Source organism: Meriones unguiculatus, chromosome 10, assembly GCF_030254825.1.
Source record: "Meriones unguiculatus strain TT.TT164.6M chromosome 10, Bangor_MerUng_6.1, whole genome shotgun sequence".
In the NCBI taxonomy this organism is placed as follows: domain Eukaryota; kingdom Metazoa; phylum Chordata; class Mammalia; order Rodentia; family Muridae; genus Meriones; species Meriones unguiculatus.
This window is the reverse complement of record NC_083358.1, coordinates 118,422,117-118,449,545: the sequence shown is the minus strand read 5'-3', so window position 1 is coordinate 118,449,545 and position 27,429 is coordinate 118,422,117. Positions and strand designations below refer to the sequence as shown.

Here is a 27,429-nt window from a genome sequence, read left to right as displayed (position 1 = left end):
ACGTGAAAATGAAGAGTTAACATAAATCTATTTGAAGGATATTGCAAATCATACCCTAAAATATAACCCACATCCTGACCTTGTATGTACAAAATAAGGTCCTTTTAAAGCAATAAATAATTAGAAAGGGGGATCAAGAGAGCTGGCTGGCATCTTCTACTGTCCTTGGTGGGAGACAATTCCTTGGGCCAACTTGCCTCCACTTTAAGGCATGAGGTGAGGGGTAAAAAGAAATCAATTTGTGGATTTTGCCAAGGTGTCTACAAGAATAAATACAAACACAGCCAGGATTTTGTGGAATTATAAACCATGGGATCTAATCCTGGCTTCTGAACACTGTGTCTGGTCAGGGATCTCAGGAAGCAACTTTTCTTTTGCTTCAGGCAGATCTGTGTAGGATTTTTTTCCTATAATAATCTCCCAGCAAGAGAAGAAATTACGATTGATTCTTTCTTTTTTTCTGAATGCTTAAAAATAAAAATCTCTTCTAACCTATAATTATGCTTCAGTTCCAGCCAACACAATTTAGACTAGAGGCATACTTCAGCCCTCTTCCCTCCTCCCAGAACATGTAAGAAGCATAAAATAACATGGTCTCACACACCTTTCTGTAAGTGTTTAGTATATACTCTTAAAGATCTAGTCGCCTCCACGGGAACGCTGGTGGTGGCCTGACTAGCCCCTTCCTTCTGCACAGTTAGTGACCACTCCTCCCAGTGGTAGCCTCAATTGGGAAACACAGCTTTGGGGGGACAAGGAGCTGGCCCCCATATCTGGAGGCAGCCTAGACTCTTCGGAGCACACCCTACTCAAGGGCTCCCTAGGAGATTGAGCTGAAGGAAACTCCAGCCCATATCACAACCTCCATAGACTCCTCCCCTCACTCCTGCCCCATCTCCTCCCATCCGAAAGCAGTTCCTTACTAAAGCACCTTGAGAGAACCCACACCTCTCACTTTAGGGAACCTGAGCCAGCCATCACTTTCAAGAATCCCATAGAAGCAAAAGAAAATGAGCATGCTACCATTCGTTTATTGTGCTTGAGTAACTATGGATCAAACCAATTCCATCAGAGGGACGTGGTGGATAGACCACAGGTTTAGGATGAAGTGGAGGTGGCAAGCTAGCATTTACCTAAGTCCAAATCTCCTTGAACATCCAAGGTCATAGACTAAAGAGGCTTTCCATCCAGACTCATTTCCAAGACAATCTAGGGACAATCTTCACAAGACTGGCTGTTCATCCGTGTTCTATAACAAAGAAGCTCTTTCCCTAGTTCTGTGTAGCCCAGGGGGAGGCATAGTGGCTTTGTGTTCCAAATTCCACTGGACTGAGCAGAAAAGAAAGACTCCAGTTAAAAGCCAAGAGAGTTCTACCTATACCGGATGGTGCAATGAGGTCATTGCATCACACACCTAACCTTTGTCTCAAGAACTTGAAAGCACAGGGCTTGGGAGATGGCTGTGCTGACAAAGTACTTGTATTGAGGACCTGAGTTCAATCCTGCAGAACCATGTTTAAAAAAATGTTGAGGGGGATCCCTGGGACTCCCTTAGGCAGCCAGTCTAGCCTCCTTGCTGAGTTCTAAGCCAGTGAGAGCCCTTGTCTCAAAGAACAAAGTGGATGAGCACCTGAAGAACAATCCACGGCTATCCTACATCTTTCACACATGCACACATGTAACCCACACAAACACAGATAAAATCACACAGATACATACCTACAGAAAATTACAAAGATGAAACCTGTCAACCTACCAGACCAAAGAACCCAAGTCTGTTTGCCCAGGAAAGCAAAGGTCCTGACTGAACCAGACTTCTGATCCTGGTTGTGTGACCTGTAAACTCACCCCACCTTGGCTCCTTCATACAGCTCCTAGGCTAACTCAGAGGCAATCTAAGGGTGCGGAGGGTCCCCAAAGGGGGAGCGTGTGCCTTCCCTAAGCTCCTTTTCTGCAGATTTGCTCACTGCCCCTCATGACCCACATTAGTTTTACTTTTATATTTTTTGGGGGGGTGTCCTCCAAGCCTCTGTGAACACCCAGAGTGACTGTTTCGCCCTTCTTCCTGATGGGCAACCCACATCACTAACCACTCAGCAGCAGTTCTCCTGCCCTAGCCCCCGGCACTCCAGACTACAGGATACAATGGTGCCCAGCCTTTGCAACTTTTTAAAAAAGTATTTATTTGATTGTTAGTTTATGGGATGAGCCGTGTCACCGCATGCATGTGGAGGTCAGAGGGCAACTTGGAAGAGTCAGTTCTCGCCTGTCGTGTGGGTCCAGGGATGGTCAAGCTTGGCAGCAAGTGCCTTTACCCGCTGAGCCCTCTCGCTCACCCTTTGCAACCTTTAAAACCAGTACCTTCCTTCTGCTTTAAACCCCTTTCCCTCTCAAGGCAACAGTGGGGCAGCTGTAGTGGTGCGCAGCGAGCACACAGCCACAGAGCTGGGCGGCCTGGACGGCCGTAAGAACCCTGGGCTCCGAGCCCAGGCTCAGCCTCCACACAGCACCACCCCCTCAAACTCTCAGGCTCCTGAGCTTCCGACACACGATGGAGACGTGCTCAGTGGGGGAACACCTCGCTGACCATGAAAGAGGCCTTCAGTCTGAACTGAAGACCAAGAACCAAAATGGAAGAAAATAAGCATAAAAAAACTCTTGCAAAGGTGCTAAGAACGTCTACTTCACAAAATTAGTGTAAGAAATGAAAAAACAAGGACATATGGAAAATACCCTAGCAAGCTGACCCCTGCCTGGCAGATGTCTAATAAATATTAAAGTTTGTCTTTCCATTTATCCCACGAGTCTGCCTTGTTTTCACCAACTGAGAATTCTGGGAGAAAATGCCGAGCAAGTTCTAACCCCTGTGAATCCCATGGCATTGAAAACAGATCCAGTGCCTGAGTGAAACAGGTCTGGTGCCCCACAGGGTCACCACAGAGGTGATGCCGTGCATGGTGGCCTACCTGGTGGTCGTCCGGATGGTGTTTTCTTTCGTGTGATTGTGTTCTTTGCTCACTTTTTCTGTAAGGAGACAGAATGAAACACACGCCTCAGGTCAAGCTCAGCCCACTTCCATCTTTCATGCAGAAACTCCCAATTTCTCTTTATCCTATTCACAAAGTCAAAAGCATCTGGACAGCACCCACGGAACTGGTAAACACTAAACAAATAGTTAGGTGTTGTCTGATTGTAAGTGGACCTTGGTAAATTCAAACACACACCAGATACCCAAACATGCACAGAGAAATACAGGTGCACACAAACAGTTGTTTCTACCCATCTTTCCTTAGCTGATCATTTCTGTTTTCCTCTTGTAAGCTGTACGAACTGCAGTTGTGGCTGTCCTGCCCCTAGCTCTGATGCCAGTCTGTGTCGTTAGGCCCCTTCAGAGAATGACCAGAGAACTCTTTGTGCTGTCATGGACTGCTTATCCTAATAAATGTCACCAGGAACAGAACGATGCCATTAGACAAGAGGCAAGCCCTCTCCTCATGCGTCCTGGGGTCTGCATCTACCAGCTGTCAGAAATTATTTAATTAGCTTTCAAGAATACCAAGTTGAACCATAGCCTGGATGACCCAATACAAATGTAAGGACTCTGCCCTGGCCATCACAGCTCTTAATGGCTTCTTTGAAGCATTTGCAGAAAATCTGGCCAGTCCTACAACAGTCTCAGATTTTACCAGATAAGTAAAAAAATTCTCATCCTGGGGATTTTTTTTTTTTTTTTCAAAATGTAAGCAAGGTTTATAAGTCTTTCCTACCTGCCTGTGCCTGAGCTACAGGTCAGCCAGCTGTGTCTACAGACACCTCCTGTCTCTTTCAACGATGACACCAAGGGAGAATCTGTATTGCCAGCCAGCATCCATGAAGAGGGTGCGCAACGGGCTAGATGACTTGTCTGAGGTCATCTAGGCTCTGACTGTGTCAGGGTGAGACCCCTCTGAGCCCCACAGGCCTGGCTCCTGCTGGCTTAGGCTCTTAAATCGCTATCTATGTTGCCCTGCTTTGAGATATGTCTCGCCTTTGGAAAAAAAAAAAAAGAGTGCCATGTGGCACGACTCCATACAGCTTACTGAGTTAGCGGCCCTGGACACTGCGGAGGGGCTCGTGTCACCCGAGAGCCAAGCGGCTGTGCGGGTGTTCTCAGAGCCAGGCGAAGCTGGCCCACCTGGGTGGCCCACCGACTTCAGCTTCCTCCCTGACCCGTCTCTAAGGGGTAGGAACAAGCGCCTTCAACAGCAGGAACCTGATGTGTGTCTGCTTTATCAGACATGAGGAAATGACGGAGGGGTTTCATGAAGACCCAGAGAAGAGGTTATGTGTGTCTACCAAAATACCAGTCTCGTAAGTACAAAACCCAAACCAAACCAAACCAAAACAAACAAAATAACCAGTCTCATCGACGGTCAAGGAGTAACAGCACATTACATTTGCTAGGAAGGGTGGACAGAGGCATAACTCAGGTACCCCAATCGTCACAGGGCTGCACACCCACACATCCTGGATTCTAAGCCCTTGAAGGAATGAAGGTTGACCTACAGAAAGACCCTCTTAGACCTCAAGTGAAGAAGACCTTCATGCTCCCAGTCTTTGCTTTTCTCCTTTTCAATTTTTTCAGTAACATATAATACGATTTTTCCCAGTAATGCAGGCTCCCAGGGCATGGAAGTTTATCCATCACACATTAGAAAGAAAAAGCTGTTATTACGAGCAACACTAAACCTGCCCAGAAGTACATGTTTGAGCTTGGTCAAAGGGGTCAGAGAAATACACAGAGTTCTAGTCCCCAACTATGCTAAAGCCAGTGTGGGACAGCTCGGCAGGTAGATGGGCTTGCAGGCAAGTGTGATTATCCAGGCTCTATCTCTGGAGTCCACCTGGAGGAAGGAGGGAACAACTCCCAAGAGCTGTCCTCTGACCCCCACATAAATTAAATCGTACAAACATTTTGTTAAGTGTGGTAGGAATCTGATGTGGCAACACTCACTCAACACAACACAATGCTACATGTATACAACAGGTCCTTCCAAAACACCCTTTTCCCTTTCTAGGAAGACCTTTCCTACCAAGGCCTTCTGTCAGCAGCATTTCCCCACAATTCACCTACCTGAGAGTTGAAAAAGAAGCTCAGAAGCCATCTTCACAGAGATGTCCTGGCTGAAGAGATTTCTCTCTGGGGGAACTCTACCTTCTGGAAGCTTCTGTAAGGGTTCAGTTTTCTCTCGCCCCATTAAAGTGCTGTAGCCAACGTTCCGACTGGGGGATATGGAGACCGGGGAGTCCTGGATGTCCACCTCCATGGGCTCTTCTTTAACCTTCACTGTCTGCGTCTCCTTGTAGCTTTCCGCTGCAAGTAGGTGGGTGAGAGAAACCAGAACATGGCCATTCTTCATTCTGAAGCAAACCCAGTTTCTGCTGTCTTTCTGTTGCCCTGGACCTTGAACCCAGGGCCTAGCGCATGCAAGAGGCACACATGCGCCACTCTGAGATGCTTTCCCTGCAAACTCAGCTACTAATCACAGAGAAAACTATGAGGCTTGTGAGAGAAGAGTCTAGAAAAGCGAGCACCATGAACACTAGCACCCTGTCTGAAACCAGGTTCCACCCACCTGTCTTCCAGAAAAGGCAGGAAACGTGATGGCCTGGGAAGTTGAGTAGCCAGCCCAAGGTCACAGAGTTAACAGCCTAGCTCTCTGGAACCTTGGCTTCTTGGCTTGGGGTTTCCTGACCATCCCGCCTGTAGCTTCCTTTGTCCTGTCCTGATTCCAGAGGGTGTGCCCAGTGACTGGCCTGGTCCTAGAGCTCACTTTCGGCAAGTCAGGTGAGAGCTTATTACTATTATAACTTCTTCCCTGCCTTTAAAGACCACACCGTTTTGTTTTTTGTTTTTTTTTTTTTTTTGTTCTTCTCTAAGAAGGCATCTAAATTAAAGGACAAATGGAGTCCTTAACTTAATTCAGTGAAGACATTTCTACTGGAAATGGAAGTTACTAACTCTTGAAACCATTTCTCAAGTTAGCTGAAGCCCAGAGGAGCACAGAGGAAAACAGCCGTCTCACAGACAAGAACAGCAGTCTCTCAGCTGCTCTTCCTTCAAGGTTTCCAGACAGCCCAGCATTAATGTGAAGCGTGCACTTGCTTTTCAAGGCTGAGCATCTGTGGTCATGCACTCCTTTGAGCTAAGGGCAGGGCATGTTTGGAGCAAGGTAGGATGGTTCACCCAGACATGAATTGGGGCCATTTAAAAACAAAGTCACATTTTCAAACCAGTGAACATTAATTAGTAACTACTGAGTACACAGTGCCCTCAAAGACAAAAATCACAGATGACTCAGAAAGCTAAATGACAGAAAGGCAACGGGGCAACCCTGAGCAGTAACCCTCAGCAAGGGATGTTTGCATGCTAACCCTAAGAACCTGGGACATGGTCCCACTTGGGGAAAAGCACTTTACAGATGTAACTAAGGGTCTCAAGGTGAAGTCATAGTGGATGAGCCAGAGGGACCCCAGAGCCAACAAAGGTCCTTCTTAGAGAAAGAGACAAAGGCGGAGTCAAGAAAGAACCTGGAGCTGCACTGCAACAGGCCAAAGGGCTGCACAAGGCCAGACAAAGGCAAGACAGGGCCTCCCACTGTAGCTTTTGGGGGACACGAAACTCCTGAACCAGGTTATGACAACAGCAGGCTACAGGGCCTCTCAAAGCGTCGCGAAGCAGCGCTAGAAAATGCACAGAGGAGACACTGAGAGAATGGCGGTCAGCGTGTGCTGACCCGAGCCAGTCCAGCCGTGAGGGAGGGAGCCGCCATTGCTGTGAACTAGCTGGTCAAGGAGCAGCGCCCTCCTCTGGAGCACGGCACTGCCCAGCAGTTAAAACGCACAAACAGGAGAGCACTTCCGAATAAGCCATTAAAATTAATCTCCTGCTACCAATATGAGCTTGTGTAACAAGCGTGCTAAGTTTCCATTTCTCTTTGTAATGCATTACACATGATTCTCTCGAAAAACTGCTCATTCTTTTGTCAACAGCTGAACTTGGGGCAACGGGATATTTCATCTAGATTGTTCCCCCTTCCCCTCTTCCTGCCAAACTGCTTTCCCCTCCGTAAACTACGCAGCTCATAAAAACTTAGTTCACTGACTCAGTCAGGCGTGAAAGGAGAAAGTGGAGGAAGAAAAGGAGGAGGGAGAGAGAGGAATGGAGGGGGAGGAATTGGAGAATGAGGAAAGAGAGAAACTGGAGGGGGAGGAAGGGAGGTGATGATGAGAGTAGAAAGCTTTTCCAGTTACAGATTGCCCTCTCAACTCATAATCCATCAGCTGCTTTCTGGGGTGCTGGCTCCCCAACCCTAGTGATCTGATGACCCCGCAGACATCTTAACCTCCAGCTGAATCATCTGCCACATGAGTAATCACACCACACATTTCCTTCTTCATGTTCCCCCAAAGTACTCTACACATGGAAACTAAACAGTGGGGTCAGTGTCACAGGTACATAGTGATGGCCCTGACCTTCACACTCCAGAGCCTGAGGACACACATCGTGGAAAGCCAGGACAAATACAACGAGCGTCATTGACTTAAGAGGAAAAACCTGAACATGCAGAGTGAAGCTGGAAAGAGGTTCCTCCTCCACCCCCAATCCCCACCTTTTACCTTGGATTAAAAACCATGTGACTATCTGCACTACTGACTTGAATGGAACAATTAGTTTTTCAGGTTGACTGAGGTAGTTTCCAGTATGATCTGCATGAAAGTGCACAAGACACCGACCTTCGGTCACAACCTTTAACATCCTAAGTGTCCCTGATGGATGGGACCCAGATGTGCAGAGAGGGGTCAAGACTGGCAGCCCAACTATGATATCACAGTCCTTTCTTTCCCGTGCAGCGCTACCATGACTTCCCTTGACTTAAAAATAAGTGTGCATGGAAGTTTGGCCTCCATGTAAGTGTGTGCGCTGTTTGTGTGCCTGGTGCCTGTGGAGGCCAGAGACAGTGTCTGAGCCCTTGAGATTGGCATGGCAGGGGTTATGAGCTGCCATGTGGGTGCTGGGCCCTCCTCAAAAGCAGCCAGTGCTCCAACCTGTTGAGTAATCCATGCAGCACCCCCACTCCTTCTCCTCGTCCTTCGTGGCAGGATCATCTCTGCTGGGGTGGGCTACGCTGGCATCTGTGAGACACTTGGGTACCAGCAGCACTACACAGCCAAAATGCCTCCCAAGACCAAGAGAATAGCTCAAAGGACAAGATGCCGACTCTGGCAAGCACAAGCACTGGCGTTCAGACCTGTAAGTCAGGCATAGTGGCATGGGTCTGTACCCAGCAGATGGAGGGAGCAGAGACAGCTGAATCAATGCCTTCTGAAGTCATTGAGAAATCCTGTCTCAAAAAATAAGGTAGAAACAGCAGGAAGGCACACACTTTTAATCCCAGCACTCGGGAGCCAGAGGCAGGCTGATCTCTGTGAATTCAAAGCCAGCCTGGCCTACATAATGAATTCCAAAACAGCCAGAGCTACACGACGAGACTGATGAGACTCTGTGTCAAAAATACCTAAATAAATAGCTAGGTAGGTAGCTAGGTAGGTAGGTAGCTAGGTAGGTAAATAGATAAATAAGTAGGTGGAGTGTGGCACGTCCCAGTCCGACTTCTGGCCTCCACATGTGCTCACACGCTCACACAGAGAAACAGGCAGACACAGACACACGCGTTCTAGGCATTGCCCACTTTTCTCCGGACAAACAATATCCCTGGTAGAGGCTCTTCTGAAATTTCTACCACATCCTAGTTTTCAAAACAACAAGAACTGAACCTTCTGCTGGAAGCCACTTTTAATCCTAGCACTCAGGAAGCAGAGACAGGCAGATCTCTGAGCCTGAGGCCAGCCTGGACCTACAGAGCTAGTTCTAGGGTAGCCAGGATAGCTACACAGAGAAACCTTTCTAAAAACAAACAAAAACAAACCAAGTGAAAAAATAAATATAAAACTTGATCCACGGCATGAAAGAAAAAGGTCCTTTCATGCCCCGGCTAGGAGCCGCCTCATACTGCTTACTAGCCCAGCCAGGTTGCCTGAACAAGTTGGCCTAGGACCACAGGTCAGACTGCCCTGGGAACACATATACCCTATGCCATTGTCCCAGCCCAGCTCCCATGTGCCTCAGGCCTTCTCATGGACCAACGGCTGAATTAATCACTCCCACTGGCTTCATGTCCACTCCCACCAGGTAAGTGTTCTAGGACCTACACACAACAGCCATGCTTTAGAATCTCTTCCTCCATTAACAGAACAAGTACTGGTGCTGTTCCAAGTGATCTATACCGCTAAAAGGGGGCTGGGGCACACTTGTTGCCTGACTCTGATCCCTAACACCATGTAAAAAAGCCAAAGTAATCTCAGTCATGGGGGGGGTTGGGGTTTGAAGACAGGCGGATCCCTGGGGCTTGTCAACTTGGGGTGCCTCAAGCCAGGGAGAAGCCCTGGCTCAAAAACAAGGCTGACATACCCCAAGGGACTACACCTGAGACTGACGTCTAGCCTACACATACACACACACACACACACACACACACACACACACACACACGCACGCACACACGAGGCAGTGTTAACAGTTTGTGATGCATGAGATTGTGTATGATCATCCACAGAAGTGTTTTTCTAAGTCTATAATTTTCCTTTAATAAATAGGAGTAAAGTGGCATGTACCTATTTTTTAACGGAAGTTGGTTAAACATACCCATAAAAACTGAGGATGTCAAGTTTATGATGGAAGTGTGGAGTGACGGCCCTTTGGCGCTCAGCAGCATGGGAAAGGTGAACAGGATAAACCCACTCGAACTTGGTAACAGAAGGTGCAAAGGGGGAGCACTGTCCTGCTGGCCATCCACATCTGTGTGATCTCGGCCTTGTACTGAGAACTGCGAGTGGTAACACGGAAGAGTGGGAGGTAATTTTGACAAGGTGCTTATCCTCAGCAGGGTGGCTCTAGGTGGCTTACGAGGAGAGGATAAGCATTCTTTAATACAGAAAGTAAAATTAAAATAGTTTGTAAAGACGCCCAGGAACCCACACCAAAGGTGGTCCTGGACTCTGTCTAGGGTGTTGGGTGTATCGTGTGGTCTGGCATCAGGGGCTCCAAGATGAAATGGGGAGCTGGTGCCCCAATAAGCACACTTAGAGAGTGAAACAAGCAACGTTTACTTCTGCCACCCACTGTCTCTCTGACTCTGCTGTCCCGTTTGCTGGGTGAGAAGTCAGGCCAGGCCTATAACCTGACTGTTCTCAGTTAAAACAAGAACTACAGCCCATTAAACAGCAAAGCACTCTGATCAGAAACCGCAGGCTCAATACCATGAGCTGGGCAGCGGTGAGCACTTCCTCAGGGGGTGGCTTGTGAGCAGTCCCCTGAAGGAGAGGGACAATGAATACTGCCTTTTCCTTTCTCACAGAGCAGGGCCAGAGGAGCAGGGGAAGGGACACATGAGAAGCCATGGGAGAGGGCCCTGGCGGTCTTGCTCACAGCAGTTTTGCGTCTTAGGGTTTAGGTCACAGGTGTTCCTTAGCAGAGATTTGCCCAGCGATTTTCCTCTCAAAAAGAGGTTTGACTTAGCCAAGATCTCTTTCTAAGTCTCTCTCTTTCTCCTCTCTCTCTCCTCTCTCTCCTCTCTCTCTCTCCGTCAGTCTCTCTGTCTTTCTCTCCCCTGCAATGCCTTCTCGTGGGTGAACTTCCAAAAGCCTGGGGCCACTTAATCCCTCCGCTGTCCTGCTCCTACCTACGGCCCTCCACTGCCCTTGTTGGGGCCCCAGACCTTTACACTGGGCAACATTTAAGACAAAGCTCACTCAGGCCTCTAGTGGGAACCAGTCCAAGTGTGCACCAGGGAAAGCAGGATATTCTTTGCAGGATAAAAGCTTAGCGAGTACCCCTGTTAGACCCTGTCACCAGGTGTGCAGCCCATTTCCTCCCTCTAGACGTCAGGGACAAATGTCACACGACAGGCCAGTATGGGAAATGCACGACTCACTTCACAGTCCCTTAAGATGCCCTCTTTCATCCTGGTGAGAGCAAACTGCTGTGTGTGTGCTTAGTATCGCAGAGATGGTTCAACTGCCTGCGTGAGCCCATCAAAACCCCCTCTGCAAGAGGTGGCACGTGCCTGAGACCACAGCACTTGGGAGGCTGAAGCAAGAAGATCCTGAGTTCAAGGCAGCCTAGGTTACACAGAGCTCAATAGCCAAGTGGCCCTTCTTCCTTCCCTTCCTTGAGATTGAACCCACAGCCTTGTGTTGGCAACTCAGGGGTTCCTGAGCTACGTCCAGTCCTTTTTACATTGCCTATTTCATCCTTACCGCTATGGATTTGTTTGAAGATTTTAAGACAGGGTCTCATTTAGCTAAACCTGGACTTGTAGTTCAGGGAAGCCTTGAACTTGTGAGCCTGCTGCCCTAGCCTGCCATACAGGGGAATGGCAGCTCTCCATCAGCGAACCGACCTCTCGCTTTCATAGTTTTTCTCTGGCTCAAATGACTAAGCTTTCCTTTTATTAAAGTGAGACACATGAAAGTTTAAGAGCTGCCATCTTGACCATATTTTCTTTCACTAGTCTTGGCTGTATGTGTGTGTGTGAATGCCTGTCCCAGCATGTGCACATATGGAGGTCAGGTACAGCTGCCTCCTTCTGAGACAGCCTCTCACTGGTCTGGAGCTCACCAAGTAGACTAGAATGGCTGCTCATCCACCAGGGATCTCTCTGCCTGTCTTGCCAACTCCCATACTGTGGGTGCAAGCCCAGCTCTCTCTGTGTTTGCTCAGGGCAGAACCCAGGTCCTCAGGCACTCTCCAAGCCTGTGCAATCTTTCCACTCCTCCCCCACGTAAGACATTTTAAAAATGTAGCCATGAGTGCCATCCGTTCTCCTCACACAGCTGGGAAACCACGAGTACCTCCATGTTCAAGCCTGGCAATCTTCCCCATGGGCATAATAAGCCTTAGTCCCCTCTCCAGCTCAGGCTTTCTGCCACAATGCTAAGAGTTTCACAGTCAACCTGCAAACCAGAGATTCTTCAGGCTGGACCCCTAGTAGTGAAGCCTCATCTTCTATTCAGCATACAGAGACCATTGGGGTGCTCTCCAGAGAAACAAATCTGAAAAATTGTCCATGATGGACCAACCACGGTGACTTTGGACAAGATGTGAGAAGGTCAAAGGCCACTTGGCAGAGGGACTGAGAAAATGGAAATGGGGACAGCCCTTATACTTGATTGCAAAGGACCAAGCTAAAAACATTGTGCCTGAACTGAAGCCAAGGCCAACAGGAAAGTCCGGCTCAGCATGCTCAGCTGTGGTCCAGCAATGAGGACTCCATGGAAGGAGGAGACGGAGTTCCACACCAACCTGGGCCACATAACAAGACTCGGTCTCAGAGTTGGATGGAGAAAGGAGGAAAAGATTCACTGACATACTCCAACAATAGAATGGGGGAACAACTGATGGTTGACAGAAGTCAGTTTGAATTAAGAAAGAAGAGATGAATGTGAAAGAAATTATCCGTGGCTTTTGGTCAGGGATCAGACAAAGGGCAGGTAAGGTTTATGCCTTTAAGATTTGGATGGCAGTGTTAACAGGAATAAGGAGAACAGAGAAAATGGGCTGAGCCAGGGAGAAATATGGAGGAAGGTTTTCAGTCCTGCTTTGTTTGACTCTGGAGTACGATGACTTCGGGAAGTGGAGGCGGTGATGGCTTACAGCAGGAAGAGAACATTCCTAACAGACGGATGGGAAGTCAGCTGAGCCCACGGGACTAGATAGATGAGATCAGCAAAGGAATCAAAGGCAGAGTGCAGAGCATGAGATAGAATTGTTACTACCTACTGTAAAGAGGAGGTGGTAAGCCGAAAAGCCAGGAGCACAGGGGCCGTGGCCATCCAGTGTGAGAGAGCAGCTGGACAGTCTCTCCAGTGTGTGAGAGAATTGAGGGCCCCAGGTAAACTCTGCACCCCACTCCAGATGCTCATCCTCTGGCAGTGTCCTGCCCTCTGCTGTGCACCCAAACAAAGATTGCTATTCTACACTGTAAAAGCCACAGACAGGCCTCCTCACGGGCCTCCTCACAGGCCTCCTCACGGGCCTCCTCACGGGCCTCCTCACGGGCCTCCTCACAGGCCTCCTCACAGGCCTCCCTGCCCTTACGGCTCACAGCACCAGAACAGGCCCCGCCCGGCCTGCCTTTGTCTGTATTCTTTCCTTCTTGAATACCTGAAAAAAGGAAAGAGGCTCAGATTTCAAACTCCTTTTCAGATGTCCCCTTCTCCCCAACTGGCATTCTCTCTCTGCACTATTGTAGGCACACGGACCTGTACACACCACCTCCCATCTCAAGCTCTTCCACAGCTTTGCTCTCCTCTGGACTGAGGGCTCAGAAGGGCTTGGCCCTTCCGGCACCGCTCACCCTCCTTAAGCAGCACCAGGCCTGTGGAGCTGGCATGTCCTTCAAGAGCATCACCTGAGCAGGTACATTGGAGGGGTACTGCTAATCTCCCTCTCCTGACGCCAGTATCTGGCAGAAATGCACACACACCGCAAACCTAAAACACGGAAGGATGGATGGGAAGGTGCCGACATCAGCAGTGATCACCACCTGTTCCTTCTCCAGGCTGCACAGAGCAGGATCAGAACCGGTGCTTTAGAAGAAGCCTGGGGTGGGGTGGGGGGCGTGGCAAGAGGTTGCCTCATCTGTGACGCCTTGCAGGTGTCACAGAATGACGCCTTGCAGGTGTCACAGAACTTAAGTTTGACTCCCCAGAACTCCCATAAAGGCCTGAGTGTGGTGGCGTGTACTTGCAATCTCAGGGCAAGGGAGGCAGGGTCGATTCCTGAGACTTGATGACTGAGAATAGTGAATGGAGCCTGAGGAACAACTGAGGTTCACATCTGGCTTCCATATATGCACTCACACGTATGTATACACATACATACACTTACACGCGTACACACAGAGCCTGTGGAAGTGCTGGCCTCCATACAAAAACGCACATATGTACATACACACACACACAGCCTCTAGAAGTGCTGCCAACAATGCCACACTGAAACCATCCTCTTTCTAGTGAGGTATGCCTTCAGTCGGATTAGGTAAAAAAATAAAACAAAACACAAAAAATAAAACAAAACACAAAACACTTTTATCTCCAGCTTGCCACTCTCAAAGACATGAGGGTCTGGGTTGGGGTGATCATAACAGCACTCTGTGAATAACCACACAACTCAAAGCACCAAGCGGGCAAAACAAATGAGCAGGAACCTGGGGTGAGATCACAAGGTAACATCTCCACACGCGGCCTGGCACAGGCTGGCATCTGACATAGATGAACTGCCCTGGCTTTGCTTTCCTGCCCAAATCCAAATGGAATGTGGAGTTAGACTCAACTTTTTGGCTGCGTGGAGAAGCACTAAGCCCAGGTCTACTGGAGCAGAGGCCAATGGATGGAGGCACAAATGGAGCTTCGCAGACCCTGGAGGCTAAGCGGCTGGATTTTCCTTCTTGGAAGAAAGCAATGCAGTAAGGAAGCAGACATGAGCCCTGCAGCCCTGCCTCTTCCACTTTGTAACCTCAGAAGGGGCTGTGAGGTTCTCCTGACAGGCCGGAGAGCCCGGTGCTCGCTCACAGTCTGTTTTTCCCACTGACCCAGCGTCTCCTGCCACATTTGTGGGCTGGCACAACATTCATCTACCCTGGCACACCACCCTTCTTCACTGAGGGGATTGTGTGCACTTCTGTGTCCTCCATGCTGTGGCCTTGGGTTTATGCCCACACTGGCCACAGTACAGGGGCTCTCAGCAGGGCAAGGCTCTCCTTCTCTGAAGAACGATGCTGAGACAGGGGCTTGTCTTTGGCTGTGCTCAAGGCCCTGGGAAACTGCACCTCCGACCGGAGACCCCCTTCCCCTGCTGGACATACTGGCCACCTTTCCCAAGGGGAAGGCAGCACTGTTTCTCTATGAAGTGGGGGTCGTTAAGATTCTTCCCAGATCTCAGATAAAGGAAAAAGTTCTAGAACGATGACTTCCAGCAGAAGGGATATACAGTGGCCTTTAGCATACACCGCACACGCATGTACACACACACACACGCCTGCGAACCATTCAAAACAATTCAAGAGTAAGCGAACAAAATCATCAAGCAAACCAATGTTTTTGAGAAAGGTAATTAAAAATCTGTGTCAAGTGAAGTAATTAATTCATTAATTAAATTACTCTTTCCTAGACCGAGATACTACTTTACATAGTAACACAGACATTAAGGATTTTTTAAATAATAGCAGCTAGGTCTTTCAGAGTCTCCCCCACCCCACTCCATATACGTACATTTTGATTCTTAACACCACTTCAATGACATCTTATCAGAACTGACTTCTAAAAATAATCATAAAAATCATGAATGAACTTAACTGGTAGCTATACCTGGCACTAAATAGGGTACAGTTACACACCCAAGGAATTAGCTGTGCACACAAGAATCTGCAACTAAATAGAACTGAGTGGAGGGTGAGCTTGGATTTAAATTTTTAAAGCACACCAAAGTTGGCAGGCACTCTTATTTTGTTCATTGCTCCAAACTTGCAAGAAACAACTGCACTCTAAAGTTTGCTCCGGGGGCTGGAGAGATGACTCAGTGGTTACGGCACTGACTGCTCTACCAGAGGACTGGGGTTCAAGTCCCAGTACCCACTCAGCAGCTCACAATCATCTGTAACTCCAGTTCCAGCAATCCAATGGACTCTTCTGGATTCTGTGAGCTCCAGGCACACACACGTTGCACAGTCATACATGCAGACAAAATACCCATACCCTTTTTTTAAAAAATAGGTTTAGGACAAACCGTAAAGGTAGGAAAGAGATGGCCTCGGGCTCTCCTGAAACAAGAAACAGACTGTTCTCTGCTCCAAGAACCGGGGCTTTCCTCTCCTGTGGACTGGCATGCTCTCCAGTCACCCACCACTGTACAAGTACTGAAAACGTTTCCAGACAGGCTCCAAACAGCACCTGTGGCTGCAGGGCAAGGTTTGGACTTGAATCTGGTGACCACGGGGCCGATTCTGTTCATCTAGCCAGCAAATGCTACACCTGACTTCACTTTTGACCCAGTAAAACTCAAGGATTGAAATGCTTCAGTTCCTGGGGACTCAGAGAGTGAGCTCTGCCAACCCAGGGGGCCATGAGTGACCCCGACACTATCTCCTGAACTCTAAGCAGCCTTCCCCAGTCGCCTTGCTTCAACTCGTTTAGCAATTTCACTAGAAGTTAGTGGAAGGGGTGCATTTACCCTGCACATTTGCCATTTGGTAACGCTCCAAATGATCTCGTTTAAAATATTAACCTACTTTTCATCAATGTCTAGAATGTACTTTTCTTGTCTTACATTGCAAAGGCAGAGAGAAAAACAGCAGCACGGGTATGTGTGTACCTGATGGGTCCAAACCTCACCTCAGAGCTATTAAAAGTCATTATCCTTTGCCATCTCATAAACCTGAGCAGTGCCCACCTCCTCTCGGGATTAACTGGTCTTTGTGTGTCCAGGATGTTGGTGGGATTGTACGTGTGTGCCCATGCTTGCATGTGAATGTAGATTTTAGACAGAATTCCTGAAGATTCAAAAGAATTCTGGCTGAAAAAAAAATTCCTGAACAACAAGGGCTACCTCTGTGATGACTGGCCACTGGTTTAGGCTCAAACTGTCAAGAGAAAAACAGAATTTCTTATCCAAAGAGATAAAAGATTAGATGAAGTTTTACTTCAGTGACTAAGAGTTTCATCAAGTTCCTTCTTTCTGCTTTCTGTGTGTGCGCGCGCGTGCGTGCGTGCAAAGGAATGCACATCCTCATGTGTGCACCTGGGTGGAGACCAGAGGCCATCACGGCTCTTGTTCCTGTGGTGCCACTCACTTTCTTTTAGCAAAGAGAAAGAAAAGGAAAACAAGGCGCCACTAACCTACCCTCGCAAGCTTTTACTGACACACTGGTGCGGGACCCAGGTCTGCTGCTCTCTGCCTTCTCAGAGCTGGGGTTACACGTGTGCACTGCCATACCCGCCGTCTGTCGTTCTTCTGAGACAGGGTCCTACTGTGTAGCCTCGGTTGGGCAAGATCTTGCTATGGAGAAGAAGCTGACCTTGGATTCACCTCTGCCTCCTGAGTGATGAGATAAAAGGCAGCAGCACCAGGTACAGCCTTGTTTATTTTTCTTAAGCATGGGTCCTTGTGGATCAAACTCAGGTCCTTACGATCGGCAGGTCGGCATTTCCAGCCCACAAAGCTTGCTTTTTATGTAAAGTTTTCAGCAAACTTTAGCATGTGCAAATCAGCTTAAAATTCTTAGATGGTGTTAAAAACTAATAATTCATAGTGGAATAACTACAGAGTGGCATATGCTAATACTGTTAATATAAATAATAATAAAGCTGAACCCTAACACATGCATCTCCCCCAAAGTGAGGCTTCAACAGCAATGCCCCAACAGCACTGGTAAGCTGGAAGCTGCTACCCACGATCCAGAGGGTAGTTCATAGCGCATCCTGTGACAACAGAGACTAAAATAAAATTGGGGAAACAGATGCACAGTAGATGAGACAGGAGAAGAATGCCAGTGAAAGAATCACCCTGCTCACCTTGCATCTTTAGGGTTCAAAACTACACTTGGAAAAGAGAAGGGACTCAACAAATGGTCGGTAGAATGAACGAACGAACGAATGAATATGCATGAATGGATGCTATATAGATGCTCTTATCTGTACTTTTGCTTTCTAGGTTTCACTTCCAAAGTGGAACCACTGTGTTCAGAGGCAGCCCTTGTTTTTCAGTAAGCTATCTGCGGTCAACAGGAAGGTTAACTATAATGCACATGGTATTTTGAGAGAAACAAACAGACAGAGAAGGAGAGAGACAGAGGTACAGAGAGACAGAGTCAGAGAGAAATAGACCACCTGCATATAACCTTTATAATAGTAAGTTACTTTATTATTACCATTTAATATCATTTAATTTATTTAATTTATCATTAGTTATTATCATTAATCTCTGTGTGCCTAATTTATACTTCAGAGTTGATCACTGATACGTACATTTCATAACACACAATAGGGTGTGCTCGTATCTGTGGCTTCACTGAGTCCACCAGGGTCTTGAGCCACAGGCCACGAAGATAAAGAAGATCCATAAAAAGAAATGGAGAGACAATGATAAGTAGAGGAGCTTAAAGAGTAGGGTTCACTGAACCCTAAAAGTCCGTTACCTCCTCTGTCAAAACTAAAGCCCTCACAACCAGCACTCAGCTCTTGTTTATCTGACAGGGCCCCAGGACATACCAGTGGGCGCAACAGGTCCTTCAGGGCCTGGTTCCCTGTAGAGTTTGGAGACGTGGAATGTGTGGACAGCCTCCTAATGGACTCTGGCTCTTTCAATAATCTTTCAAATGTTTTTTTAAATCAAACCTTCTTACAAGTGCTGCAAGTGAGGCACTGTCATCTCCCCTTTCTCTAGTTCCTGTGTCCTCTCTTTGGGTTCTCTCTGGTGCTGGGGCTGAAGAGCGCTAACCAGAATCACGGGTGGGCCGTGTTCGCTTAAAACCAAGCAACTGCTGTTATTCACAGAATCAACACCAGGTCTGGGAACGCCCAGAAAACAGTCCGCTGGAAAGAGACTTCCACAGGGAGCGACGCTTTCAGGAAACAATGAACAGCACCCTGTAAACTAGGCAAGCCCCGAACCCGACACAGAACCATGCAAACTGCAGTGTGCTCGGCACAAGGGACTTAGAGGGATTAAGGAGACAAGCACGGGTCCTGATGAAACAGACCCCTCCCGCAGGCTAAGTGGAGGGTCCATCCACATACATGCAGAAAGGAAAGGTGACTTCGCTGTCAGGAGTGGTCTAACTTCCCTCCCGATCCTCAGTGCCTGGGCTGTGCCCTGTTCTTCCCTCCTGACTACACTGACTATTACTACCCTTAGCATCCTCTATGTGGTTCACGGAAGCCTCTGGGAGGCCTTCCCATGAATGCCCTCTACCCCAAGAGTAAAAGAGTTCCTGGAAGCCAAACCAAGGGTATGCATATGCTTGGGCTAAGGGTACGTTTACAAGGATCTGACAGCACTGGTAGAAAGAGAGGAAATGGGCCCATAACTCACACTTTACACATGGGCCCTCACTACCTAACTTTGAACCTGAGGTAAACTGCAGGTTTATCTCGGGTTTACTGGCCTTCCTCACTTCTCCAGCTGTGGAGAAGCCGCACAAGCGCAGGGCAAGCCATAGGGAACCAGGAAATGTGCGGATTCCAGCTGTTAGGAACAGAGAAGTAAATCACCCACAGCACAAACCCAGGAGATTTATGTGGGGAAAGCATACTCGGGGTGGGGTTAATAAGAATTATTAGGGAGCAAGACAAAAGGCCCTCTCAGAAGGAATACCATCATCTCTGCACTTTGACCAAGAGAAAACACCACTGTTAAATCATTTGTTGTCATAAAGAATAACAGAAGCCACAGCAAGAACCGTCTCTTCATGACGGTTTTTCCTGTCTTGGGCTGTATCAACGAACTTCTGCCCGATGGACATGGGTTCCCCCAACTTGGCCTGTACTAGCTTCTGGAGTGAGCATGCGTAGAAAAGGTCCTGCCCAGACCCCAGGAGGCCCCTACTGGGCGTGCCTCATCCACTTGGCAGAGCTCCTCAGCAGCGAGGATTCCTTTCTCCAGGCAGGTCTGTGATGTCAGCACGTACCCAAATGAACGCGGGATTCCCAGGGCTTAATCACACTGCAGATCTTCCCCTTCTCTGACACGAATAAGCTGAAGGGAAGTTAACACAGCAGTGAAAAGAAAAACGCTGCAGAATGACCATGTTCCAGTCTCACCAGACTGATCTCTATAGTAACATGCAGGGGAAAGGGCTAGGGTGAGATAGGAGCCATACGACTAGGACTGGACACACAGTCCCCTCAGACCCTGGAAGGGTGTCCTCTGAGGAAGAACCCAAACATTGTTGTTACTCAGGTATGACGTGTCTATACTGCAACCTGAGATAACTAAGCTCTGCTTAGCGCTGTCACCAAAAGACAGCATTTGCAATGGCTTGTGTGTAAACTGCTGATGACACAGTCTGTTGGCCGTAAGATGACGTCTGAGTCATCTATCCCAGGTACATCAAGAAAACAGCATGCAAGCGCCCGTTAGCCCACAAACACACTTCCTAGATCTTTTGTTCACTATCCCGTAGGAAAACCTGGAGCCGCCACAAACACCCATCAACCCTACCTCTACTGTGCAACCCTATCCCATCTTCCAGTAGCCAGACTCCAGTCTGCCCAGTTCAGAGGCAGCCAAACAGAAAAGGCATCCAGCGTGAAGGCGTAGCCTAGGAAATTCCTTGTAGAGGGCTTGCCTGGTTTCTGGGAATGCCAGCCAATACAAATTTCCATGGCTCTCTTAACATATGCAGCTATGCAAGAGGGAAATGATAATAAAACAAGAGCCCTTTTGAGTCTGGACTTTCTGAATCCAAGCTTCAGTGTGGGAGGCAGGAGGAAGCTGGTTAAGAAAGCATAAAGGGTGGCTGGAGGGACAAGGGCTAAAGGGGAGAAAGGAGGTGCTAAGCGCAGGCCCTGGGGGCCGAGGTTGAGAAGCTCCCCTATGGGGTGGGTACAGCAGGCAGCAACAGCCTTTCAGGTACAGGAGTCTAAGAATCTGTACGGAGTGTGCAGAATTACAAAATAACAGAAGGGCTCTTCTGGCCAGAGACTGAATGAAACTGACTGTGTAAGCAGGGTTCTCCCTCTCTCCTTTAGCTGAGAGGGGACAGCCTTCCAGACTGCAGACACAGACTTCTCACTCAGTCCTGCTTAAACGGACAGAATAATAACAGCACTGTGAGCCCTCTGGACTCAAAAAGATCTCTAGCCCTCCAAGAAACCACATCTCTGCAGAGAAACACATCGTTCTGTCCTGTTAAAGTGACTTATTCCTTATTTGCATAAAATATAAATGTGATATTCCATATTGTTTCATTTCTCTGAGTTCACAGATGTTTTTAAAAGGGTAATTCCTTATTCAGATTTAGCCACCAGGTAATGGACTATGGGACTACATTTACACACACACACATACATACATACATAGATACATATACACATACATACATAAAACAAACATATATATGGAGGAGGGGTTATGAAGTGGACTTGGCAGTGAGATATGCATTTTGGGCTTTAGTTACAAGCCCAACTGTATCCATTATAAATCACTTATAAAGTTGACATGCAAAAATACTTGGTCATCACCCTAAGTACAAAAAGCTAAAAAAAAAAACAAAAACAAAACAAAACAAAAAAAAAAAACAAAAAATATAGAGCAGTCAACTCAATTGGATAGGCATAATCCAATAAATTAGGTTTCATAGGCTTAACATCCCTGCAAATTAAATGATACTTTGCTAATAAGTGAAGACGGGTTTTCCTTTTAGTATTAAACAAGTCAGCATTTAGTTAATTTTTAGAATTACAGAAACTGTAACAGTGCTACTAAGCAAAATGACCTGGATTCTATCAAATTCTGTGTTGTGAATTGTGAAAACCCAGCAAAATGAGAAAAAAAAATAAAGTGGCATTCATCCCTCTGCTAAGTCTTATGTCCAGAATGAGAAACTTTAATAAGCTAAAAAAAATTTTTTTAAAGTAACCCAAGTGAAGAGTGGACAAAAAACTCAAATAGATGTTTCCTCAAAGATGTGCAAGTGTTCAGCAGCATGCAGTGCTACATCAGATGTCATCATTCGCAGGGAGACACAAACTTACACCACAGTGAAACTGCTAGGTTGTACCATGGTGGTTACAATAACAAAGACAGCAACAAGTTTTCATAAGGACATGCAGAAACTGAAAGCTCAGAAATTACCACAAGGGATGCATAATGCTGTTGGTGCCTTGGAAAAAAACACTTAGCAGTTCTTCACAATGTTAAAGGGAGTTTCCCTTTAACCCAGCAACTACCCAGTAACTAGGGATAGACCCAAGAAAATTAAAACTATAGGTCCAAACGGAAGCCTGTACAGGAATGTCCATACCATCACAGACTGAAACGTAAACCATGTCTCCATTAAAGGACAAGGAAAATGCAATGTATCATGCAGCTCTCAGTACTCAGCCACACAAAGGATTACAGAGTCGATATCAAGGAGCCAGTGAGATCGGTCAGCAGGTAAAGATGCCTGCCATTAAGCATGGCAACTGGAGTTCAAGCCCTGGATTTACTTGTTTGAGAGAACCAACTCCCACAGTTGTCTTCCTGCCCCCACATAAATGCTCCCCACTCCCAAAATAAGTAAAACGTTATTTAACAAATAGAATTGATGTTACAACATTGATAGACTATGAAAACATGCTGAAAAGTCACACACAAAGGACCACATGAGTTCATTCATATAAGGGGTCCCAACAAAGCAAATCAATTGAAACTGACAATAGATTAGTTAGTGGCTGCCCAGGCCGGGACAGTGAGGTGGGAAGAGTGACTGCTGGCTGTCACTGCGGCCTACAAAGCCGCTTGTCTCCGCCTCTGCAGTGCTTGGATGCCAAGTGCACACCAACACATCCTGCTGTGCTTATGTGGGTTCTGGGGCCAACTGATCACATCCTCACTTCACTGGAGCAGCCGTGTCCTCAGCCGTCAGGTGCCACATTATGCTCTAGCATTTACCTTACAAGTGCCTCCGGCACACATGTTTGAGCTGATGCCCAGCAGCCCTGCTGGGAGGGAGCACCGTAAGCAGGTGGAAGCTGGAGGAAGTCTTCGGGTCACTGGGGGTGTGCCCTCCCTCCCCCCCCCCCGGTGACTGTGAGACTCTGGCCTCTCTTCCTCTCTTTCGCTTCCTGGCTAAGCTCTGTTGAACACTCTCGCTGCAGTGTGCTGCTGGCTGGCCACAGGCCCCGTACAATAGGACTGACTGCTTGTGGCCTAGACCCTCAACACTGGGCCAAAGTAAACCCTTTTCCTCTGTAAATGGATCATGCCGTATGTTTGTTATGGTGAAGGACAGCCGGCTGACTAAAGACACACTGCTTCAAGTGTGCTGCATGCAAATGTGGTGTACTTGTGCGTGGAAATCTCACAAAGACAAAGAATAAATAAAAACTTACAGGAAGGTATCACTGCTCTCCAAAGGAAAACCAGCATAGAGTACTAAACAGTTCTCAGCCTGAAACTTAATTCAGCTAAAATCTCTCATATCTCTCAAGAAATTCTTGAGAACTGAAAAGTCTACATACAGCATGGTGTGTGATGCTGTGGTGTACGGAGGCTCTCCAGAAACAATGTCAACAGCCCAGGAATAACAGAAATTTAACTGCACGGGACACTAAGGTGGTGGCATTATCCAAGACTCAGGAGCACCATGGTCCTCATTTGTCAGAGGCCATCATTTCATAATCAATTAAATGGGCTCACTATGGAAGAACCGGCTCTTTTTAATAGAACATTTAGTAGAACTTGGCTCTCCATCAGCTCTGAACCTGAAGCATGCTTCTCGGATGGCCCAGACTCACTCCTCTAGCCAGTCCCTCCGCATGCTGAGCTGACGGGCTAGCTGTGAGGATCACCTGGGAGGTTGTCAGAACGCAGGCTGCCAGGCCTCACCTCAGAGTTCCAGGGAAGTCATCAGCTAAGGCCAGAGCAGGCCTCAGAACGTGGGTGTCCCATGCCCTAGTGGCTGTGAGAGCTGGGGCTGGCTTTCCCCAAGCCTCTACCAGAAAGGAAAGAAAAAAATGGTTCAAAGGCCCATTTGCACTCGGTGTTGAAATAACAGCAGCAGGCAGACCTGTTCCTCCAAATCCGGGCTGTCTTGCATGTTGCTGTATCTTCTTTGCTCCTGTTCTTTCTTGTCCTGTCACCCAAAGACTCTTTTCTGGACATTCTTCTGCCTCCCAGCAGTCTTACAGGTAACAGGTCAGACAGCAGACACATCTGCCAACAGGCCCTTTCTTACCTCTAGACATAGAAGTGTCCACTGGTGGGCCCCCATGACTGAGGTGGTCAGCTAGAATGAGACTGAAATCAAGAACGCTGTTGGCCCTTCTGAATGAGGGTAACTGCCCAAATGGTTGAGGACTGCTTCCCACCTCTGGACCAAGCGGCAAAGCCCACCTCTGTGTCTAGGGAGATGCAGGGAGGAGGTGGGGCCTCCTGGGTGCCCAGACTGCTGCATCTTACCTGGATCCAGAAGAGCAGTGCTAATGCTGCACATTCGGCTGCCTTCTTCTAACACATATAAACCAAGGCCCTCCATTCTCAGAGGTTCCAAAGGTCCTGAGTTCAATTCCCAGCAACCTCATGGTGGCTCACTACCATCTCTAGTGAGATCTGCTGCCCTCTTCTGGTGTGCAGGCACACATGCAGGCAGAATACTGTATAAATAATAAATAAATCTAAAAAAAAAAATGTCCAGAAAGTCAATCCCTGTGTTCCCTTCCTGTTCACTTGCGTCTACCTCAGAGATTAAATTACTTTAAAACTTCACCTTTCTCATGTTTACATAGTACCAGTTTATTTTCTATTGTTCAAAATGAATAAGAAAGGAAAAATGAGTAAGACAGAGAGAATCAAAAGCTGTCTGGCTTACAAAGAAAGAGCCCGAGGCTGGAGGGAGGGCACATGGGTAGGAGTGCTAGCCAAGGTTACAGCTCAGTTCCCAGAACCCACTCTGGCTCACACTCACCAGCTCCAGGGGGCTGATGTTCTTCTGGCTTCCAAAGACACACATACACAAACACAAACACATTCATGTCAATAAAAACATGGCTATGCAAACAAGTGTGGAAGCCAGACTGTCGTCTGATGCCTTCCGTCACTGTCCACCTGAGTTTGGGTGACAAGAGCACTCACCAAACCGGAAGCTCAATAATGGTTTGACTGGCCCCAGAGATGCTCCCGTCTTGCCTCCCAGGGATGGCATTAGAGAGATGGCATTAGATGGCATTAGACGCAATGCCTGCCTTTTACGTGTGTTCTGGGGATGTGAATTCAGGTGTTCAGGCTCGCATAGCAAAAACTACCCAGTAAGCCACTCCCACAGCCTACAATCCTTATTCTTTCCTTTATAAACATAGACTTTTGACTGTGTGCACACAGGCAGAGAGCGCAGGTGCCTGTGGTGGACAGTGGTGCCAGATCCCCTGCATCTGGAGCTGCAGGTGACTGTGAGCTGCTCAGCGCGGGGAAGGGAGATGTCTGTCCTCTGCGCATGCTCTTAACCCTGAGCCATCTCTCCAGCCCCAGAAGTCTCCTTCTTCAGTGCCGTTCTTAACTGGTCCTCTGCGTTTCTCCAACGGTGCGCGGTACACCTTACACAGGCATTCCCATTCAACAAGCAATTTCACGGAGAGAAGAGGCCCCTGCTTACCTCTCTGCACCTACCCACGGCTCTCAAAGCAAGCAGGGGTAAACAGCCGCTGCCTCTGGCAGTACCACATCTGTGACCACATTCAGGACATAAGTTTGCCAGGTGACCACACCTGGCCAGGTCGGTCTGAGGGCGCCCTGATGCCCACCCACCACGACTCACATTAAACAGCTCAGTGTTAAGCACTCGGCTCGCGCCCTCTCTAGATGAAGGCTTCTGAGAACTGTCTCTGGGGAGCACAGGCTCACCAGGGCAGTGTCATGGCTTGGGTCGCTGTGTGCCACAGAACAGGTAGCACAGACATCCGGCCACTTCCTCAAAGTGGCTTCTTTCTTTACAGTGATCAATCTCCTGAGTCCAGCTGTCAGGCACTCACCTTCATAATTAACAATTGAAAAGGGAATCTGAACCACAGTAAAAAGAGAAGGAAAAAAACAAAAACCCTCAGATTCTCAAAACACACAAGCCAGGAAAGGTTTAGCCTGGCTCTATCTCATGTGTGTTTTGCCAGAGAACCCAGGTGTCCCCTGGAAAGCACCCTCCCTACACAGGTTTCTCTATAGAAAGGTCTCATGTGATGATGTGCGGCGGGGCCATGTGCCAGCCATACAAGCGTGTGCAATGAACATGAGCTAATTTAAACATGGAAATGAGATAGCCCAAATCATTGACTAGTTTCTTCTTGTTAATTCACTAAAACCCTACATAAGAAAATGAGTAAGAAAAGAGTGAAGGAAACAGAAACAAAGGAAAGTACAGCCCGTGCCCTGTTACTGCTGTTATACGCTCTCTCTCCGCCAAGGTTCCATCCTCCACGCTGCCAGTTACTTCAGTCAACTGTGTTCCCGAAACAGGACATGACAGCTCCGCAACACACTATTTATAGTTTGAGCAGCTGTGTCCTGTACACTGTGGTAGCCAGGCGGGGCAGCGAACACGCCTTTAATGCTAGCACTGCAGAGGCAGAGGCAGGCAGGTCTCCGGGAGCTCCAGGCTGGCCAGGGCTATATAGTGAGACCTAGTCTCAAAAAACAAAACAAACAAACAAACCCAAAGAAAAGAAATTTCTGTATTTGCTAATCTCTTACTGTGCCTAATCATAAGCTAAGCATGATCCCTGCAGGAATGCATAAGGGGGTCCTTTATAGGTTTCAGGGCTCTCTGCAAGTCCAGGCATCCACCTGAGGTCCCTCAACACATACCCCCACCAGCTAAGAAGGAACCACTAGAGTTCTTTCACACCAGTTCTCTCTAACCAAAGGATTCTGCAGAAAAGGAGAGAGTGTAAGTGAGACTGCGCAGGTTGTGAGGACATGAGGACAACTGTCCACGGGAAGGCCAGGACAGGACTCTGGAGGCAGTGCTGCCCTGGTGTGTCCCGAGGCTTCGGGAAAGGAATACTTACTCTCACCCACAGGGAATCTGAGGGACCTGAGGAGTCTCTTAACTTGGGTACTTTCAGGGTGTGACTGTTCAAGCTGTTAAAATGCCATCTTGAAGACAGAGAGCTTACAATTTTCTAGCATCCTTTTTGCAAGAGCCTTAATTAGTGATGTTTACTTGTTTGTTTGTTTGATGACAGGGCCTCCCTATGTAGCCCAGGCTGGACTCAAAACTCACACTCCTACCTCAGTCTTTCTCCTACTGGAATTACCGTCATGCTCCTCTCCACAGTGCTTAATATCCACTCACTCCTAAGAAACAGGAAGCTCTTACCTCATGGCTTTGGAATGAAAAGATAGTTGTTTCTAACCCACTCATCTAACTTAGGACTTAAAACAATGTCACCTGACCACAGCATGCTACAGCATTCCAATTCTCTGATTCCCTGAATGTATTTCACGGCTCATTTTCCTACACTGGACAGAAGGGGCTCCATTCAGCTAAGAGTAAAGAATTAAAGCCATCTTAAGGGCATGTGATTTACTGTAATATTCCACTAGAAAATTCTCCATCCTTAAACATGTCTTACTGCTAC

The 27,429-nt window shown here is 47.8% G+C and overlaps 1 protein-coding gene across 6 annotated transcripts in view; it reads right to left on the bottom strand.

Moving 5' to 3' along the window:
- The window catches only part of Znf827 (zinc finger protein 827), a 167,915-nt gene that overhangs the window by 73,705 nt on the left and 66,781 nt on the right, over positions 1 to 27,429 (bottom strand). For all 6 annotated transcript variants that reach the window (XM_060393207.1, XM_060393206.1, XM_060393210.1 and 3 more), the window contains 2 exons: positions 5,114 to 5,353; positions 2,967 to 3,024 (listed from right to left, as the gene is read on the bottom strand). In XM_060393207.1, the coding sequence (XP_060249190.1) occupies positions 2,967 to 3,024; positions 5,114 to 5,353 (298 nt within the window). The remainder of the gene's footprint in view (positions 1 to 2,966; positions 3,025 to 5,113; positions 5,354 to 27,429) is intronic.